This window comes from Podarcis pityusensis, assembly GCF_964106645.2.
Source record: "Podarcis pityusensis genome assembly, chromosome: 16".
Lineage (NCBI taxonomy): Eukaryota > Metazoa > Chordata > Lepidosauria > Squamata > Lacertidae > Podarcis > Podarcis pityusensis.
In genome coordinates, this window is record NC_138041.1 from 6843346 (window position 1) to 6864595 (window position 21250).

The following is a 21250-nucleotide window of genomic DNA, read 5'->3' on the forward strand; positions in this document are numbered from 1 at the left end:
ACACAAATTCATATAGACATAGGTGGCCCTTTAAATAATCCCACCATAAGCTGTTTATGGCAAGGATGGGGAAGCTATGGCCCTCCAGATGTTGCTGGACTTCAGTCTCCAACAACCCTGATGCTGGCTGGGGCTGATGGGAGTTAGATTCTTAGATTCTAAGAAAAACATCTAGTGGGCACCAGATTACCCACTCCTGATCTAAATAGCTTCCCCTTCCCATTGGGGAGGAGAAAGACGTTCCTCCTTATGAGCTAGCTGTTGTATATTTTAAATGCCATCCATCCACTTGCATTTTCCAACATCTGGAGAACTCAGGTGCCTCAGGTCTGCTCTAGATGGACCAATAGTCTGACTCCATATTGAGAAATTTCACGTGGTCATGGAATCTTTGACGTCATTGTCCTAAATCCAAAATGGTGCCCCCTTTTTATTTGGAGTCTCCATGCCAGCATTGTAAGGTAAACACCTAGGAATGAGCTGTGGTTGAAGCTGCTCATTCATCAGTGACCCAAGGCTGTCAGAAGGGCCATGCTTTGAAATCCCTGTAATTACCCAGGCTTCTTTGTTTACAATGCCAGATCACAATCTCGGTGTAATAGAAGGGACAACACCCTGCTTGCTTCTTTCATGTTGCTTGTCATGGGTCAGGAGGAAACAAAATTAATTGCTTCTAGCCTGATTCTTCAGAAAAGGTCCTTCTTGCTGCTTCTGGGTGCTTCTGCCGTGCATGGGAGAATCTGGGTTGTATCCAAGTTCCATCCTGTACAGTGTAGACTAGGCATGGTCAAACTTGGCCCTCCAGCTGTTTTAGGACTACAGTTCCCATCATCCCTGACCACTGGTGCTGTTAGCTAGGGATGATGGGAGTTGTAGTCCCAAAACAGCTGGAAGGCCAAGTTTGGCCATGCCTGGAGTAGACCCATTGAAATTCAAGTCCATCCTTTCCCATGGGTCTGCTCTATAATGTTGTAAACACTATAATGTTGTATACAGCACTCTGTCCATTTCAGTTTCTTTTTTTCTAGTTTTCAGTTCAATTCACTAATTTCTTAATCATCTATCTATAATCTTTGCCATCCTCAGAATAGCACCCTTAATGTTAATGGGCATGACTTAGCTTATGGCAATCAGTCTTAAGCATTTTGCTGATCATTTCTTCTAAAGAGATGTCAATCACATACCATCACCCCTTGAAGTGTTTAAAGCTAAACCCCTAGCTTAGTTATTATATGGGGCTCAGATTTGGCCAAACACTCACCGTGGATCTACAGAAGCTGTTCAATCTAAATTCCTAAGGCATTTTTTCCCCTGTTCCATCCTGTGTTCCAAATGCTTCATTGCACTTAGAGGCTAATTCCCCTCTGTTGAATTACAGATTTGGCATAGGACCCCACTGGTCTACTACCCTTAGTATCGCAAGATTGTCATGAGAGTGTTCAGACTAAAATTGTCAACCAAATTTGTGGAAGTGTGAATTTCTAATTATAGGTGTGTTTTAGCTCAGATATTCATTTGGGAAGCACACATTAGGTGGGCACACATTGAAATGTGAATTGAAGCAAATCCCACTTATCCCCATTTTGAAACTGGGGAAAAAATAAGAACCTGCAGATTTAGGTCAATAGTCCATCTAGTATCACACTCTTTTCACAGTTGCCAACCAGATGCCAATGGGAAGCCCTGACTGCAACAGCAACTCTCCTCACCTGTGAGCCCCAGAAACTGGTATTCAGAAGGAAACTACTTCTGACTATGGAGGTGGAGCATGGCCTTGTTCTCCTTTATTTATTTTTTCTACTGCTTTTTTAAAGCCATTCAAAATGGTGGCCAGCGTTGTCTCCTGTGGGAGAGAATTCCATACTTCAACTGTGCCCTGCATTAACTTTTTTATTAATTCATAAACAAGTCGATGGCATTTCTTAATCTCATCCCCACACATGATTGAAAGGACCCAAGAGAAGACAAGCAATCTTATGCGATGCAAAGCTTTATTGGAAACAAGGGTGTGGAATGTAGAATGTAGCTGCTCGTAACATTACTGACAGGGTGTGAATAAAAAGAATGCAGAAAAATGACATACAGATAACAAAGTTTGGCTCACCAAGGGGAGTGATTTGCAAAGCAATTTGTAAAGTTACACGATCGAGAACTTTGAGAAACAAAAAACTTAATTTTCAAAGGTTCCAAACATCAAAACTTTGGGTTCACTCCAACTGGAATTGTAGGTGTGCGTGTGTGTTTCCGAGGGGATGAGCGTTTCTCAGAAGAAACAGTATGTACTAAGCTCAGCAATGCTTTCAAATATCTTGAGTCTTCTTGGTCTTCCTGGAGAGTATTTTTTCTTCTGGGTTTAGCATGGTCCACAACCAACAGAGCTGCCACTGTCTTGCCTCCAGTGACTGGATGGGTATGATGATCCTGAGCCTTAGTAACATGGGTCACTGGAAGTGGATCGGCAGCTGTAACTGCGCCGGTAGGCATAGCGTGGCTGGTGGCAGCTGGGAGCATAGCATGGGTCGCAGGAACTGTCGCCGTAACCGCAGCAGTACCCATAACCACGTGGTTCGTGGCAGCTTCCGCCATAACCGCAGACACTGCTATATTTACGTGGCTTGTAGCAGCTGCTGCTGCCTTGGCTTGAGAGGTAACCACAACCTTGTGACTTGTAGCCGCTTCCACCATAACATGGGTCGCAGCAGCTTCCGCCATAGCCAGAGCTGTAACCGTAGCCATGTGACCCAGAGCAGCTTTTGCTGTAACTGTAGAGGGGACTATGGACACATGGTTCATAGCAGCTTCCGCTATAACCGGAGAGGGATTTATAGCCACGTGGTCCATAGCAGGATTTCCCAGAGATGTAACCATAACCTTGTGGCCTATAGCAGCTTCCTCCATAACTGGATTGGCAGCTGTAGCCACAAGGATCATAGCAGCTTCCGCCAGAGCCAGAGATGTAGCCATAACCTTGTGGTCTGTAGCAGCTTCCTCCATAACTGGATTGGCAGCTGTAGCCACAAGGATCATAGCAGCTCCCGCCAGAGACGTAACCATAACCTTGTGGTCTGTAGCAGCTTCCTCCATAACTGGATTGCCTGCTGTAGCCACAAGGGTTATAGCAGCTTCCGCCATAGCCAGAGACGTAACCATAACCTTGTGGTCTGTAGCAGCTTCCTCCATAACTGGATTGCCTGCTGTAGCCACAAGGGTTATAGCAGCTTCCGCCATAGCCAGAGACGTAACCATAACCTTGTGGTCTGTAGCAGCTTCCTCCATAACTGGATTGCCTGCTGTAGCCACAAGGGTTATAGCAGCTTCCGCCATAGCCAGAGACGTAACCATAACCTTGTGGTCTGTAGCAGCTTCCTCCATAACTGGATTGCCTGCTGTAGCCACAAGGGTTATAGCAGTTTCCGCCATAGCCAGAGACATAACCATAACCTTGTGGTCTGTAGCAGCTGCTGCCACTGTGATAGGGTCTGTAGCAGCTTGTGTGAGAGATGCTAGGGCCTGAGCTACTGATGCTTTGTGGTGTATGGATCATTTGAAGGCCACCAGGTGGATAGTTGCTTAGAAGACTGATGCCAATCATCTTTCTTGGAAAGAGGCACACCTGAAACCCAAAAAAGCAGAGAAAAAAATCATTGGTGGGAATGATCTAGTTCAGGGAAGGACCAGCAACAAGTCGTTGTGCTCCTCTTTGCCGCCTGATCCTTTTTTTAAACTACTAACTCCCTCTACCTCCTTCTCCTAAAGAGCTTCCTACTTTTCAGAACTGGTAGCAACTACTGGCACAGCCAGACAGCAATATAGCATGGTGGGGGGCACTGGGGTAGTTGCCCCGGATGCAAAATTCTTAGGGGTACAAAATTTCAACACCCGGTGCTGCCTCAATACAGCTGTGTGCTTCAGTCGCTGAGCTCAGCTGAAAACGGCTTCTTCCATGTGAACCAGAAAGTGACCTCTCCAGACAATGGAATGACTTCTCTTTTCATATCTCTGCAGCTGTGATCTCCTGGGTGACACGGATGTCATTAGGCAGTTGAATGCGCATGCATACTGTGTCCATTTCCCTTCCTCAGTTCCACGTGGTCCCAGGCACTGGCAACCCATGCTATGCTGCTGCAGCCAGGCAGCCACTGAGGGCCCACACACTAGTGGAGGCCAGAGAACTTTGGCAAGAGTCCCCCTGGATTTGCTCCTCCTTTTTGCAATTGTGACAAGCCTGCTCACCTGCCCCTCACTCTGGCCCCAGATGAGATGAACAAGCAGTGGTGGTGAGAAATAGAAGTAGCTGCTTCTTCTGCGTAGTGGCAGTGATACCAAAGAAGAGCAGCTGCCTAGAATGGCAGTGAGAGGGTAGACTCAGGAGAGGCAGGCATTAAGGGTGTATTGTCAAAGGACTCCTGAAAACTTGGAGTCACCACCACTCCTCCTTCTTACACACACAGATAAAAATCTACACTCTTGTTCATCCTCAGCACTTTATGGGATGAGTATCTAAATTCTACTTTGAGTGGATGCCTTGGAATTAATGTACCCATTAGGGTGGTTCATAAAAAACTTTTATTTAAAAAAAAGCCTGCTCCAAAGGTCTTCTCTTACTAGACTAGAGATTACCGGTATATAGCTATATCTGAAATTTCATGCATATCAGTTAATATATTGACCCTGCTCCACTGAAAAGCATTTAGTGTTCAGTAGGGCGGTTTATAAAAAAACCACAGCTTTTTTAAAAAAATGCCTGCTCCAACGGTCTTATCTTACTAAACTAGGGATTATATAGCTATATCTGAAATTTCATGCATATCAGTTAATAAATTGACCCTCCTCTATGAAAATAGCTGTTTACTTGGCCATTTTCCTATGTCGTGAAAGCTGAAATTTCAATTCAGTGGAGCAGGGTCAAGATATTAACTGATATTCATGAAATTTCAAATATAGTTATATAATCCCTAGTTTAGTAAGATAAGACCGTTGGAGCAGGCATATATATATATATATATATATATATATATATATATATGTATATGTATATGTATATGTATATATATATCCACCTTATTACCCATATAAATCAGGCCCACTAATTTCAATGGGTTTACTCTAAATAGGATGAACACTGAATACATGTAGTATTATAGGTGAGGTTTTTTGGGGGGGGTCAGTCTGGATGATATCCATGGGCCCCTTCCAGTCCTGTGAATTTGTGTTTGTGAATTTAGCATCTACGAGTGGAAACCTGGTGAACCAGTCAACCCAGTTCTTTTGTTAAGGTAATGGCCTTGGCTGGCCTCGTCAGCATCTCTAAGAGTTAGCTAAGAAGAGATTGGGGACAACTGAACATGCTTCCAGGATGGGGTAGGCATTTCCCATCTGACCTGAATGGATGCTGTATCATCCTAGGAAGGAGAACAATAGGCCAGGGGACCTAGTTTTGGTGTGTGGTGCTGGAAACTGGAGACACAGAAGCTTGCCTTGCTCTGTGCTGAATTCAAAGCTGTGGGAAGTCCCTGGGAACCTATTGTGGAGGCAAGATCTGTGGTGTGCTAATGCTGTGAGCCCCTCTACCCTACATTCAGGTTGTATATGTGTGTAAATAAAACCCTATACCCCAAAGGCACCACAGTCTCCATCAACCTTCCTTCCAAGGAAACTGAACCCTGGCTAAGTGCTGGAACCAATGGAGTCTCTCGCAGCTCTGGGATGAGGGCGCATGCAACGCTATTTATAAATGTGCATGTAGGCCACAATGTTTTGGGGGAGATGCATAGCCCACACAAGGAACCTTGCATATCATAGCCTACAATCACAATACAATTCAAACTAAAACAAGGCAATTGAAGTAGTAGCTGCAGATAGTTCTTTTAATTTTTTTTTATAAATAATTTTTACTGAGATTTAAGATCACCCACCAACACCCACCAACACCAGTAAAACATCAAATCTTATTACATATATCCTACTTTATGCTCCATAGAGCTGTTGACTTCCGTCCTTCCCTTCCATCAGTTTTCCTATTCTATTCTATAGTTCACAGTTTCTTTGATTAGATATTACAACATGACATAAGATTTACTTCAATCCTGCCAAAGTTTTCAAATTTGTACAGTTCTCACTTATATAGATCAAAAATTTACACTATTCTTTTTGGTACTTTGTCTCCTCCTGATTGCAAATTCTGTGTGTCAATTTAGCCATCTCAGCATATTCAACCAGCTTTATCTGCCATTCTCCTATTGTCGGCATCTCCTGTTGCTTCCACTTTTGAGCTATCAGAACTCTAGCTGCTGTTGTTGCATACAGATATAATCTTTGATCAATCTTCTCCCACCAAATCTAGCAAGAATTCTTCCGGCTTTTTGGGAAAGCTATACTTTAACATCTTTTTAAACTCGTTATAAATCAATTCCCAGAACTCTTTTAATTTATTACATGACCACCACATATGATAGAAGTCGCCATCCTTTTCCTTGCATTTCCAGCAAGTTTTACTACTAGTTCTGTACATTTTTGCCAATTTGGTGGGAGTAAGATACCAACGATAGACCATCTTCATAACATTCTCTTTTAAGGCAAAAAAACCACAAAAAACCACAAAACAAAACAAAACAAAACAGATAGTTCTTTTAAAACATGGGGGCAGTTAAAAACAAGACAGCGGTACAGTTTCGAGCAGCTAAAAAATTGTAGCTTGTTTATCAGTTCTCCAGCTCAGGAAATGAAGATCTACATTAGAGGGGAAAGTAGCCAAGATAAGCATTTTAAAAATAAACAAATAAATAAAAGTGCTTAAAGATTTGCTGACCAGTTTAGGTGACCAGTGCTTTCACTTTTGAGAGGACTCTCTACACCTCACTTTGCTTCATGCATGTGCCGGTACTTCCCTTGTGATTCTCCGTGAGACATTTTGCCTTCCAAAGCCTTCAGCACATCAGCCTTGGAGGGAAGGGTGAACCCACAAGATAGGCAGCCAACGGATTAACAGACTTGCTACTAAATTGCCCAGAACCTTCTACATGAGCACTTGTGGCTACTTTGCACTTAATCCTCTCATTAGTACATCTATTCTGCTTGGCAACAAGAATGTAAGGATGCATTGCTTCCATTTCTGCTCTGTGTTCCATGGAATCATAGAATTGTAGAGTTGGAAGGGACCCCAAGGATCATGTGGTTCGACCTCCTGCAATGCAGGAATGTCAACTAGATCATACATGAAGGATGGCCATCCAACCTCTGCTTTAAAACCTCCAAAGAAGGAGAGTCCACAACCTCTTGTGGGAGTATGTTCTACTCTTGAACAGCTCTTACTGTCATAAAGTTATTGCTGCTCTTTAGCCAGACACTCCTTTCTTGTAACTTGAATCCATTGGTTTAGCTCCTAGCCTCTGGAGCAGGAAACAACAAACTTGCTCATCCTCCATGTGACAGCTGTTTAGATATGTGACAATGGCTATGCTATCTCCTTCCAGTTTCCTCTTTACTAGACTAAACATAACCAGTTCCCTCAACCATTCCTCATTGGGCTTGATTTCCAGACCCTTGATCATCTTTGAATCCCCGTGACGGGGTGAGCTCCCGTTGCTCAGTCCCTGCTCCTGCCAACCTAGCAGCAAGTCAAAGTGCAAGTAGATAAATAGGTACCGCTCCGGCGGGAAGGTAAACTGCATTTCCGTGCGCTGCTCTGGTTCGCCAGAAGCAGTTTAGTCATGCTAGCCACATGACCCAGAAGCTGTACGCCGGCTCCCTTGGCCAATAAAGCAAGATGAGTGCTGCAACCCCAGAGTTGGCCACAACTGGACCTAATGGCAGGGGTCTCTTTACCTTTATCCTATCTCCTTTTAGTCGCCTCTTTACTAGACTAAACATAACCAGTTCCCTCAACCATTCCTCATTGGGCTTGATTTCCAGACCCTTCATCATCTTGGTTACCCTCCTCTGCACATGTTCCAGCTTGTCCATATCCTTCTTAAATTTTGGCGCCCAGAACTGGACACAGTATTCCAGGTGCAGCAACATTCCCTTTCCTCTGCCATTTGCCGTCTGCCAAAACCAACATTACTCATCTCACTGTCCACTGTGGTGGAATTACATGACACACGCCATTAATTACGCAAGTTACATTCTCCATACGTTATTCCACCCCCTTTATTTCAGGGCAAAAGAAACACAAGGCAAGTGGGAAAAAGAAACCTAATCCATTATGGATTGCTCACGGTTTGAAAGCAGCAAGCATAATGAATCTCAATCCTATTCCCTGGATTAATCTCTGTTTCAGATATAGGATGATAAAGCAAACATCATCTGCTTCTAGATTCAGGTAGGTAGCCATGTTGGTCGGATGCAGTTGCTGAATTACAACTTATTACCAAACTGAAAACTATGCAGAGACCTGGTCTGAATAGAGATATTGGATTCTTGTCTCATTACACATGCTAAAGCTATTTTTGGTCATCTGCATACTATCCCTTGCTTTTTCTTGTAGGACTAATTGCAGTCGTTAACAGTCATCAACAGGTTTACCATACCCATTGAGCCTATCACCCATCTCCTACTACCATTCTGAGAAATACCCCCCCACCCCCACTATATATAAGGGTCTGGTGACTTCTGTTTCAGAGTATAGAATCATAGAATCATAGAGTTGGAAGAGACCACAAGGGCCACCGAGTCCAACCCCCCGCCAAGCAGGAAACACCATCAGAGCACTCCTGACATATGGTTGTCAAGCCTCTGCTTAAAGACCTCCAAAGAAGGAGACTCCACCACACTCCTTGGCAGCAAATTCCACTGTCGAATAGCTCTTACTGTCAGGAAGTTCTTCCTAATGTTTAGGTGGAATCTTCTTTCTTGTAGTTTGGATCCATTGCTCCAAAGAAGAAGTATCTGAAGAAGTGTGTATGCACACGAAAGCTTATACTAGAACAAACTTAGTTGGTCTATATAAGGTGCTACTGGACATTTTTTTATTATTTTTATTTTTATATCATCTGCTTCTATTTCTCTTTTTGTCAGAATTCTTTGACATCCCTGCAGTTTCAACAGCTTTCTAGGGTCTCCATCCAAGGTCTTTCTTGCTACCTGATCCTTTAGAATAAAATAAAAATAAAAATGGAAGGCCGGAATATCTCTTGTGCAAAGCATGCCAATATGCTCTGCTACTGACTTATGACCCATCCCCAATTAACCTTGGCTCCCACCCCCAGTTTTTAAAAAAAAATATATGCACAGAAGCATTTCACAAATTTTAAAAGCATGAATCAACTTGGGCCTACCTGGATGTCTGAAGAGATATTTCAGATGAGATCTTTTTCTGGAATACTGTTCACCCAGGAGTTCTTTTTTATAGATCTTCACACAGCCTAAGGGACCTCATCTACAAAAAGAAAATCTAATTAGATGTCAACCCAGTGTTCATACTAATCTCATATACTGGTTTAGTGCTTTTGCGCCTTATTAATGTGCAGTTAACATGCTTCTCAACCCTTGTAATTTTAGACTCGCTGGAGAAGGTATTTGCACCATGTTATTAATACTTTCCCTAAATCCATGCAAACAGACAGGGGTTCTGGGAGGTGTATCCCTGGCTAACATGCATTATTTGCACCAGGTATCACAAAGGAGATCAAATAAAGTAAAGAAAACAAGAGGGTAACCTTTTTGAAGGCATCTCTTCAAAAGATCTTAGGTTGATGCTAAGGTAAGCCTCAAAGCCACAACCTGGACATTCTAGTTTATAACAAGAGTGACACGGGTGGTGCTGTGGGTTAAACCACAGAGACTAGAACTTGCCAATCAGAAGGTTGGCGGTTCTAATCCCCGTGACGGGGTGAGCTCCCATTGCTCGGTCCCTGCTCCTGCCAACCTAGCAGCTCGAAAGCACGTCAAAGTGCAAGTAGATAAATAGGTACCGCTCCTGTGGGAAGGTAAATGGCATTTCCGTGCGCTGCTCTGGTTCGCCAGAAGCAGCTTAGTCATGCTGGCCACATGACCCGGAAACTGTACGCCAGCTCCCTCGACCAATAAAGCGAGATGAGCGCCGCAACCCCAGAGTCAGCCACGACTGGACCTAACAGTCAGGGGTCCCTTTACCTTTAGCTTTCATGGGGAGGGCATTCTATAAGATGTAATATAGGAACCTAGGAAGTTGTCTTATATCTTGTCAGACCTTTGGTCCATATAGCTCAGTATTAATTTGCAGCAACTCTCCATAGTTTCAAAAAGGGTTCTTTCTCAGCCCTAGGTGGAGATGCTGGTGATTGATGAACTTGAAGTCATGGTTTGAGTTAAAAGAAAGGTGATTCCAATTCAGCATCAGGAAGAGAGTTGTGGACTTTCTTTCTGCCTTGGGTGCTTTAGTTGTGATTCCTGCATTGCAAGGGGTTGGACTAGATGACCCTTGGGATACCTCTACAACTCTACAATTTTATGATTCTACGTTAGTAAATAGTTTATTCACTAGGTGGCACTGGACTCAGTTGTAGATGGGTGGAGTTGGATGTTTCTGGTGTCTTGTTTAAGAGAAGACATTGGAGGCAGAACATATCTATTGTAAGAACGTAAGAGCCCTGCTGAATCAGCCCAATGACCCCATCTAGTCCAGCATTCTGTTTTCACAGTAGGGACATGGATGGCGCTGTGGTCTAAACCACTGAGCCTCTTGAGCTTGCTGATCGGAAAGTCAGCGGTTCGAATCCCCATGACAGGGTGAGCTCTGTCCCAGCTCCTGCCAACTTAGCAGTTCGAAAGCACGCCAGTGCAAGTAGATAAATAGGTACCACTGTGGCGGGAAGGTAAACGGCATTTCCGTGCACTCTGGTTTCTGTCACGGTGGCCCGTTGCACCAGAAGCAGTTTAGTCATGCTGGCTAGATGACACAGAAAGCTGTCTGTGGACAAATGCCGGCTCCTTCGGCCTGAAAGTGAGATGAGCGCTGCAACCCCATAGTCACCTTTGACTGAATTTAACCATCCAGGGATCCTTTACCTTTACCTTTTACCTTTTCACAGTGGCCAACCAGGTGCCCCTGGGTGAAGTCCACAAGCAGGACCTGAACACAAGAGCACTCTGCTCTCCTGCAATTTCCAGGAACTGGTATAGTGGTACCTGTGGTTACGAACTTAATTCATTCTGGAGGTCCATTCTTAACCTGAAACTGTTCTTAACCTGAGGTACCACTTTAGCTAATCAGGCCTCCCGCTGCTGCCATGCTGCCGGTGTGCAATTTCTGTTCTCATCCTGAGGTAAAGTTCTTAACCCGAGATACTACTTCCAGGTTAGCAGAGTCTGTAACCCGAAGTGTTTGTAACCCAAGGTGTTTGTAACCCGAGGTACCACTTTATTCAGAAGTACATCAGAACATAAAATGGGCCTTGTGCAGGTTGTGGTGGTGGTGGTATGTGTGGTGTTCTTGTTGTTTTGGAAAGATCAGTAAGAAAAATGGGATGTAACAGACTTAAATTTGAGCACCAGCAAAACAGAACAGAAAGGGCTATTCCGCCCATCCGTATCAATGACCAAGAGCACATTTAGTTGTGGGGATTATTGTGTTAGTTTCCCTGGTTATAACTTTAGCTCTTCTGTCCTGGTTTTGAACATACGCACTACATTACCTGGTGCATAATGAAGCTGTGTGGCTTTCCGATCAATGTATTGTCATGTCATTCACAGCAGTGGATGTGGTGAGACGCAACAGCAGGTGTCATTCTGGACATGTCACCATCCACCACCCTTTATACATATGAACACTTCCTCATGATGCACCCAGGAAAGTGGTGGGAAATAACTGCATGTCTTCGTATATCCTCAAATTCCATCTCACAATTTTCCAGGGTAAAGGGGTTGCAAACAGTTTTGTTTTGTTTTTCGGGAAGCAGTTAACACAGAAAGGAGTGCTGAACTTCTGCTACATTTCCAGAAGTGGCTTTTACATTGTGCGAATGCAAAAATTAAATTAAATTAAAAAATAGCAGGTAAGGACAGAGGTGCCATCTTCTCAAGATGATTGAGAGGGGCCTGAGGCGACATCCTGACATCATATGTGTCATGTTGCAAGGGAACTGAACACCCTCTGAACATTAAGGGGCCCAGACCCTCAAAAAAACCACAACCATTGGGGTGGGCAACAGTGCCTCAGCCCCTAGGAGCTGGCACATATGGGTAAGGAAATGTTGGGGAAATGGAACAAAGTGTTCTCTGAATGCTGCCTTACTGCTGTGGGTCAGCCACCACTTTTGATGGTTGGAGGCAACCAACATTGACCCAGAATTGGGACAAAGAAATACAGAACATGAGCATGTTGCATGTTTCCCCATACCTTGGAAGAGGAGGTTGTCACACATATGGCCAGCATTAGGGTTGGAAGAGGAATCCATTTTAAGCAGATTTCCACATGGGACTTGACTCTTCCAACCCAGAATCATAGAATTGTTAGAGTTAGAAGGGACCCCAACCTGTTACAATGCAGGAACCACAACTAAAGAATACAGAATACATAGAGTGATTTGACTTGATTGAGCTCTTCTCACAGTAGACCACTTATTTTATTGAATGCTTGCCTATGTCCAAATGCACTGACATTTTTCAATGACAGTAGCACCTCGGCTTACGTTACCTTCGGATAACGTAAACTTTGGGTTGTGAAAGCGGCCAACCTGGAAGTGTTTCACCATGCGTGCATGCGCAGAAGCGGTCCCTCTGGTTGAAAAAACCTTGGGATCCGTCTGGAGCTCCAGAACGGATCCCATCCACAACCAGAGGTACCACTGTATTATTTTTTAAATGGATGGCTAATAGAATGCGACAGAATTATATGCAGAAAATCACATATATCCTCAAAGTTCAAGATGTTATCAGGATGTTAGCAGCTTGGGACCAGTTTACCTGTGAGATCCCCTCACCCAATATACCTGTCCCATTCTACCACTGCAGAACTGGCACTGTTCCACGTTGCAAATGATACCCATTTTGCCTTTGCAAGAAATTGGTCATTTAGTGTGCCAGCATCCATTCTTCAGAACTCCCTGACAATTAGCATTAGGCAGATGCCTTCACTGCACTCTTTTTGGCATCAGTTAAAAACATTTTTGTTTAAACAAGCCTGCCTAGATATCTAGAAAGTTCACATGTGTTTTAAGCTGTTTTTTGTTTGCTCTGCATTGACTTTAATTATTGTTAAAGGTTTTAAATTGCTGTTTATAACCGAGATTTATTTATTTTACTGATATTTTCAGTGTTATTCTGTTTGTAAATTGCTTTGAATGCTTCTTCATTTGTTACATTCAAGCCATATAGAAACTTTAAGAAATAAACACATTGTGTCTAAAAGTCCCTATATTTCTGCAGCATAATTTTATATTAACATAAAATTGTTGTATGCATTCGGTCCTTTAGAAATCACAGAGTGTATTATATATTACGTAATAATATGTATAATCAATTATTCCTCATATAACAAAAGATTTTATTTTTAGTTAATGGACTCCATCATAATTGCATAAACAGGGCCTATCAATGATGGCATGATGTTGGAGATGTACGTAATAAGGAAGATGCTTATTTGAAACATATATATTTATACAATGTTTGGTGTTGGTAAATGTTTGGGGGGGGGAAATATTGGGATGTGTAAGTATTATTGTGGAGAAAGAGTTGAAAATTTTGGAAGATAACATCTTAAACTATCTTTCTAGTATACGTGGCTTGAGAATCAGTCAACGCAAATGGATTCTCCGTACCCCTACGTATGCAAAAGGATTGATATTGATACATTGGAAGGACAAAAATATGCCGCCCCCTTCGATCAACGGATAGATGACATGACAACTCTTGCAAACCACAAATGGATCACTTTCAAACGAAGATTATGCACAGATAAATTTAATGATATTTGGAATGTACGGTATTTATCAAAACTCCAGGGACCCATGAATCAATGTATACTTGAGGGAAACAATAAGTTCCCATATCCAACAATTTAGTTGGATAAACAATAAGTTTATCCAACTATACTATATAGTTCTGCAACCTTAATAATAATAACAATAAAAGCAATAAACGCATTCTGTAAATAAATCCTATATTTCTGCAGCATAATTTTATATTAACATGAAATTGTTGCATGTATATATTTTATGTGTTTGCTAATTTAGGAATTCCAGAGTGTATTATATACTATAATAATATGTATAAGAATGCATTTGATAGTTGAGAACTGTTCATATAGTGGAGCCAGAAAAGAAATCCCATAAACACATCTTTCCTTTACATCAAAGTGAAATAGGCATTAGAAGAAGAAAAATCCTAATCCTATATGACATTAATGGCAGCAATTAATGTAATGTGTTGCCTTTACTTTAAGATGATAGAAGGCTAAGGATTAAGATATTTTCTTATTTCTCCCATTTAAGTTTTATTCAGGAAATCTGGAAGATCGCCATGACAATTGTGGCTTGGTTTATGGAAGGACAAGAGATGGTTTGGGTAGAACAACCTTTTTCATAGTCTTCCATCATATAATTTGAAGCGGGTGTACAAAAGGAATGGAACCAGCTATTAGTGAAATAACACAGTTCATTGCGCATGTGGAGCATCACCAGGGGCGATGCCTTCTAGACATGTGGTATTAAGAGGACCTTTTCATAACCTTCACCCACTGAAGTGCTAATTAGTTGATATTTGGCATGGACAAAATGACAAAGTAAGTGTCTGGCCCTTTCAGAAGCGTAATCCATGGATTCAACTCTGTTCTCGCTAATGAAGGTTGGCTGCCTTCTCCAGTCAATAATGGAGACACAAGATTTAATTAGAATGAGGTTTCAGCCTCTGCCTTAGGACTGCAGAATGACCAATCACTGGGGACTGGTTGATCAACAAATATCAGAAGCAAATGTACATGCATTTTTTTTCTTAAACCCCACAATCTAATGTTTCATTACAGTGGTACCTTGGTTCCCAAATGGCTTGGGTCCCCAAAAAATCAGATCCCGAACATCGTAAACCTGGAAGTGAGTGTTCTGCTTTGCGAACATTTCTTGGAAGCCAAACCTCCATTTCGGCTGTTGGTATTGTTTCCGGGCCGATAAGACAGAAGCCGCGCCTTGGTTTGCAAATGTTTTGTTTTGTTTTGTTTTAATTTTTTTATTCAAAATTATAACAAGACATATTATCCAAAAACATATCATCCTTGTTTCCCCCCCATTAATTTTTATTAACTATTACAAGAAAATAAAAAGAAAAAATAAATAAAAACAATACATAACAATACATAAAAACATTTATCTATGCATTTTTCAAAATGCAGGCTGGAAAAGAAAAGAAACGAAAGATAGAAGAAAAGAAACAAAAAAAAGAAAGAAGAGAAAAAACACTTTCCATAATCAACAATACCAAATTAATATTTCAAACATTACAATATATAAATCCTAGTTAAAATATTATAAAATTTTAGCGTGTAATTAATGAGTTAAAACAGAGGTAGCTAACATATGGTATCACTCCAGATACTTTCAGGAACTCCCCTAAGCCCCTTGACCAATGGCCACTAAACAATAGGAGATGTAGTCCAACATTTTATAGAGCACCACACAGGTGAAAGGCAAATGCCTTTGGGGCTATGGGTAACTTCCATTTCAGTGAAACAAGGATCCTCACTGGAAGCCTCTCTGGTAGTAAATAGCCCAATAGGCATGATATGTGGGTCACATATACCTTGGAGCCAGCCATCTGTTTGGCTAATGTAGCTCATAAGTCTAATATATGGACTCCTGGAACACAAATGACACTTAATTTCTTAAAATTAGAGAGATTGCAAGGGTGTGATGGTGAGCCCAGCCTCAACCAAATTATCTTTCTGAAAATAAGGGAAAATATGTGGGTGCTAATTTTGGCCTTCCGGTTTATTAGCCATCCACATGTACACTCTATACACCCAAGGGAAACTCTATAAGAAAGGCCGGCATCTCTGAGAACTCCCAGAAACATCTCGATGATTTCTATCAACCGTGATCCAGGTAAGTCCACTTTTGATTTATCTTACACAGAGACATGTGAAGAACATATTTGACTAAATCAGTGGACCTAAGTTTGCACCATAGTGAGATACCTTCTTGAAATCAGCTAAAAGGCAGTGGGGCCAACAGAGTTTAGGGAAAAGGGAACCGTCAAGGATGAATGGAATTGTGGTGAGGAATTAAGGGAGGAAATTTGAAATTCAAAACGAGAGAATTTTAGTTGCCTCTGTTGTTGTTGTTGTTGTTTGTTGTTATCATCTTCCTCCTCCTCATTGTGCCTGATACATTAATGAACAACACAACACAAACACCATCAGATAACAAACTCAAAGAAAGATATGGGGTAGGGAAATCACAGTGTGTTTACTCAAAGCTAATGTGACTAAACTGAGCTTTATTCCCATGTAAGTGAGTGTAGGATTGCAGCTTCAGAGTTGCATGCAATGTTGTGGCTTATCTGATGGGGCGCGGGTGATGCTGTGGTCTAAACCACTGAGCCACTTGGGCTTACCAATCAGAAGGTCGGCAGTTCGAATCCCTGCGATGGAGTGAGCTCCCGCTGCTCTGTCCCAGCTCCAGTGCAAGTAAATAAATAGTTACCACTGCTGTAAGAAAGGAAACAGTGTTTCCTTGCACTCTGGTTTCCATCATGGTGTTCTGTTGCACCAGAAGCAGTTTAGTCCTGCTGGCCAGAAAGCTGTCTGTGGACAAACGTTGGCTCCCTCGGCCTGAACGTGAGATGAGTGCTGCAACCCCATAGTCACCTTTGACTGGACTTAACTGTCCAGGGGTCCTTTACCTTTACCTTTTACCTTGTGGCTTATCCACTCTTACCTTTCCTCTGCTCTTTCCAGGCATGGTCCATAATTTAAAGACCTATGTCCAGGTGCCCTTCAATTTGCTCCAGAGCATGGGTAGGCAAACTAAGGCCCAGGGGCCGGATCCAGCCCAATCGCCTTCTAAATCCGGCTCACAGATGGTCTGGGAATCAATGTGTTTTTACATGAGTAGAATGTGCCCTTTTATTTAAAATGCATCTCTGGGTTATTCCTGGGGAATAGGAATTCGTTCATCTGGTCCCCCACAAGGTCTAAGAGACAGTGAACCAGCCCGCTGCTGAAAAAGTTTGCTGACCCCTGCTCTAGAGCTTTTCTTGCAGAAACCCACTCTTTAAAGCTCAATTGGAGCAAACATGAATCTGTGGAAAACCTGAATGGACATTTGTTTCAATTCAGCTTTAATTGACATTTGCTCTGATTCAGTTTTTTTTGTGGGGAAGGTTTGGGGCAAACAAACAAACCAAGGCATGCTGGGACATGCAGCTGTAAAGTGCAGACATTTGCCTGGAAAGAGCAGGGCAAAAAGTCAGTGTGGACAAGTCCTTTGTCTCATCTAGAGTAGACCAGCAGAAGTGAATAGAGATGGCTAACTGAAGTGGGTCTACTGTGAGCAGAATTTAGTTGGCTATCACAGTCTGGTTCTTGCCCCTGTCCTTCCACATTGGCTCAGCTATAAACCCATGCTGTCCCCATTTGCAATAATCTCAATTAACTTCACATTTAATTAAATAGAGTAATAATTGATAGATGGCAGTTAGATGCTAGGTAGATAATAAATGGATCTACAGAACTATCTTAGGGCTGCCAGACGCCAGGAATTTATTGGACATACCCGGCATTCATCTGCCGAAAATGATGCCCGGGCGGAATTTACGAAAATCAGTCAAAATGTCCAGGAGAGCCTGAGTGTATGGCAGCCCATTTTGGACGTGTTGATTTGGCAAAAGAAAAAAAGAAAAGAAAAACAACGAAAAACTTTGCCCCCCAAAATAGAGCTCAACAACTTTAGTGTCCAGATTTTCACTTTTTGAAATATGGTAACCTTAATATCATCTATCTACATCTCTACATGCCTATTTCTAGGTACCTCACTTTTGCTCTTATAGAGAAAGAAAGAAAGAAAGAAAGAAAGAAAGAAAGAAAGAAAGAAAGAAAGAGAATAAATAGATAGATTTGATAACTAGATCTCTGTATCTATTGATCTCTCTGAGCTGAGAACTGCATCAAGGCAATTGGATAAACCAAACCTGGTGGATAACTTATTTCCAAGGCACACATTATTCTAAGAGTTGACAGAGACACATCCTTCTCAGCCCTGAAGCAATTGGTGAACCTGCACAGCAAATGGGAGTGGGCTTGATTGCTGCTGCTCCTGTAGTTCCTCTTCTTGCTGTTGTTATTCTGGTTAATAACAACAAGAACATAAGAACTAGAAATGTGGGAGACATCTGTCCATGCTGTTTCTACAAGCAAAGGACTTTCCTCTCATTTCGCTTTCTTTTACACCATTCCAGATCCATCTCCAACCCACGAAGATGACTTGCTACAGACCCCAGGATTCCTGGAATCCATACAGCTCGAATTGGGGAGGCCACCGGGTGAGAAGCTACTGCCGCCCCTCGGGGAATAGTTCTGGCTGCCGCTACCCCCCTGGATATGGCTGTGGATCTGGATCCAGCTGTGGCCCCACTGGCTATAACTCCAGTTCCAGCTGTTACGCACCTCAGTACAGTTCCAGCTGTTGCTCGCCTCGCTACAGTTCCAGCTGCTGCCCGCCTCGATGCAGTTCCAGCTGTTATGCACCTCAGTACAGTTCCAGCTGTTGCTCACCTCGCTACAGTTCCAGCTGCTGCTCGCCTCAGTACAGTTCCAGCTGCTGCTCGCCTCAGTACAGTTCCAGCTGTTGCTCACCTTGCTACAGTTCCAGCTGCTGCTCGCCTCGGCACAGTTCCAGCTGTTGCTCACCTCGCTACAGTTCCAGCTGCTGCTCACCTCGCTACAGTTCTAGTTGTTGCTCACCTCGTTATAGTTCCAGCTGTTGCTCGCCTCGGTACAGTTCCAGCTGCTACTCGCCTCGGTACAGTTCCAGCTGTTGCTCACCTCGCTACAGTACCAGCTGCTGCTCACCCTGCTGCAGTTCCAGCTGTTGCTCGCCCCGCTACGGTTCCAGCTGTTGCTCACCATGCTATGGCTGCTCTTCAGGAAGCTGCTGCCACTCTGGTGGATACCGGAGATACCGCCGTAGCAACTCCTCCCCATGCTAAATTGGGACAGGAGTGTCCTCAAGACAGGAAGACACAACACAAATAGGAACAAACGATCTGTAACGACTGAGGACAGCTTTCAAAGAACATGGGCTCCCAGATTATTTCCAATGAAGTCAGTTTTTGTGTGTGTCTTCAGTACCTCTGAAGGTCAAGAATTAAGTTTCTTGCACCTTTGAATGGAGGACAGGTTCTAGATCATCCTTCGCCAACCTGGTGTATTCCAGATGTTTTGGACCACAACTCCCATAAGTCCTAGCCAGCTGGGACTGTTGAGGATTGTACTCCCAAACACTTGGAGGGCATCAGGTTGTTGAAGGCTATTCTAGATGTTCTTTATTATATAGCCACTGCATATAATACAGTATGTGCACATTTTTCTCCTTACTAGTCTTGAGCATCCAAGAGATGCCAATAAATTATTCTGCTTGTTTCTTTTTGCGGGAGGGGGGAATAAGTATTGTACCGTGGTTTTCAAACTACGTTCTGAGGAAACTTGGGGTTTAAGGGCCTTTAAAAAACAACAACACACAACATCAACCTCTGTGAGTAGAGCTAAGAGGGCAGGGAATCACTGAAGAACCAGTACTTTGAAATCTCATTCTAAAAAGAAAAATCATTTCCAGTTCCACCCACCCCCTTCTATTTCGATTCACAATTCATTCACATGTTCCTTTGCATATTTTTTTTTCCAGCTTTCACAAGCTGCTGTGTGAAAGGCCATCTCCACAACACACATTAGAAGCACTGCTAGACAACTTTAACAGTCATGCCCCCACCAAGCCTCCTAGGATGTGTGGTTTGTGGAAGGTTCTCTCACTCTCAGAGGTACAATTCCCAGAGCAACGTAACAATCAATCACTCTTCCCAGGGGACTCTGGAGGGGAAGAGGAGTCTCCCAAGAAACTCTCAGCACCCTTGACAAACTACACTTCCCCAAATCATTTGGAAGAAGCCACAACTGTTTAAAGTGGTATCATAGTGCTTCAGATGTAAGGTGTGGAATGAACAATGTGATGTGAACAATTGTTTTATTCCCCCCCCCCTCCAACAACTATGACATTTGTGTGATGTGAACAATTGTTTTATTTTTTTCCCTCCAACAACTATGACATTTGCGCTGAAACAGAAGCATCACTTTTCATGTAGTTATAAAATACAAATGCAATGGACACACACACACACACACACACACACACACAGTGTGTAATTCAGAGATTTTCTTTGAATTAGTTTCAATGAATTGGTTAAATCAGAATTAGTTCACTCCAAGCACTCTGCTGGAACACTGAAAATATAATTACAGTTCACCATTTAGAAGAATGTTCTTGTTGCTGTCTCCACTGTCCCAAAACAAAAGACAAAGCAAATTTAAAAGGGGGTGACAAATGGTTTTCAAACCACTCACACCTGCTCCTCCAAAACTATTTGAAAGTGTTCTCCCCAAGATAGGAACCATGAAAACCACTGCTTCTCAAACCCATTTCTGGGATGGCCACCAGCTTAGGGCTATTTTGCACATTATATTGAGTAGCAGGATCATGGCAGCTTTTGTGGTTGCTCCACATCCAGCCAGTAATGTGCAGATCTTTAGCCGATGTGAGTTTATCACATGAATTTCTGGTGAAGGCACATTCTACAATGGGCAGAACAATTTGCATTTATGCCGTCTGGCCTAAACCGCGTAGCTAGAATGTGGTTTAGGCCAGTGCATGGTGGTATGAGGAAGATCTGTATTGCTAAGAGGGAAAGAAATCCTCCCCTTTTTTCTTGTTGAGATTGTTCATCATGGAACAAAGGGTGGGGTGTCAGAAGAAGCCCTCAGCATGATCCAGACAAGTGGCTACTGTTGGAAAGAAAATGATTTCTAGGACACAAGAGGGACCTTTGCATGTTAGTTAGGTAGGGTGGTTGTGCATGTTAGGTAGGTCAGTACGTGAGTGAGAAGGAAGGAAGGATTCCAGAGGTCAGGAAATGGCCATTCAAGATTAGATGGCATTTTGGGCACATCTAGATCGATCCATGGAGGAGAGATCTAGCCACAGCTGTTCAACAGAATAGCTAAGAATTGCACCTCTATGTTCAGAGACTATGGGCTGTATTCAGTTTACTCCTACCTAAGAGTGGACCCATTGAA

At 42.8% G+C, this 21250-nt stretch overlaps 1 protein-coding gene across 8 annotated transcripts; it reads right to left on the bottom strand.

Annotated features, from left to right (window-relative positions):
- Window positions 1–1974: 1974 nt before the first annotated feature.
- LOC308464985 (uncharacterized protein) lies at window positions 1975–20111 on the bottom strand. Of its 8 annotated transcripts, none has more exons than XM_080984745.1 (4): window positions 18842–20111; window positions 18680–18706; window positions 9276–9376; window positions 1975–3613 (listed from the first exon to the last, which is right to left on the bottom strand). In XM_080984745.1, the coding sequence occupies exon 4, from the start codon at window positions 3436–3438 to the stop codon at window positions 2194–2196; it is 1245 nt and encodes a 414-aa protein (XP_080840871.1). In that variant the 5' UTR covers window positions 3439–3613; window positions 9276–9376; window positions 18680–18706; window positions 18842–20111; the 3' UTR covers window positions 1975–2193. The 8 variants fall into 8 exon arrangements, 7 of the variants coding, with proteins under 7 accessions (XP_080840871.1, XP_080840870.1, XP_080840874.1 ...); XM_080984744.1 differs by having other exon boundaries at window positions 18653–18706; XM_080984748.1 differs by lacking the exon at window positions 18680–18706 and having other exon boundaries at window positions 18950–20111.
- Between the last annotated feature and the right edge of the window lie 1139 nt (window positions 20112–21250).

Coding starts and splice junctions, on each gene's coding strand:
- LOC308464985 (XM_080984748.1), bottom strand. CDS start 3,438: ATGGTTATGTCTCTGGCTATGGCGGAAACTGCTATAACCCTTGTGGCT.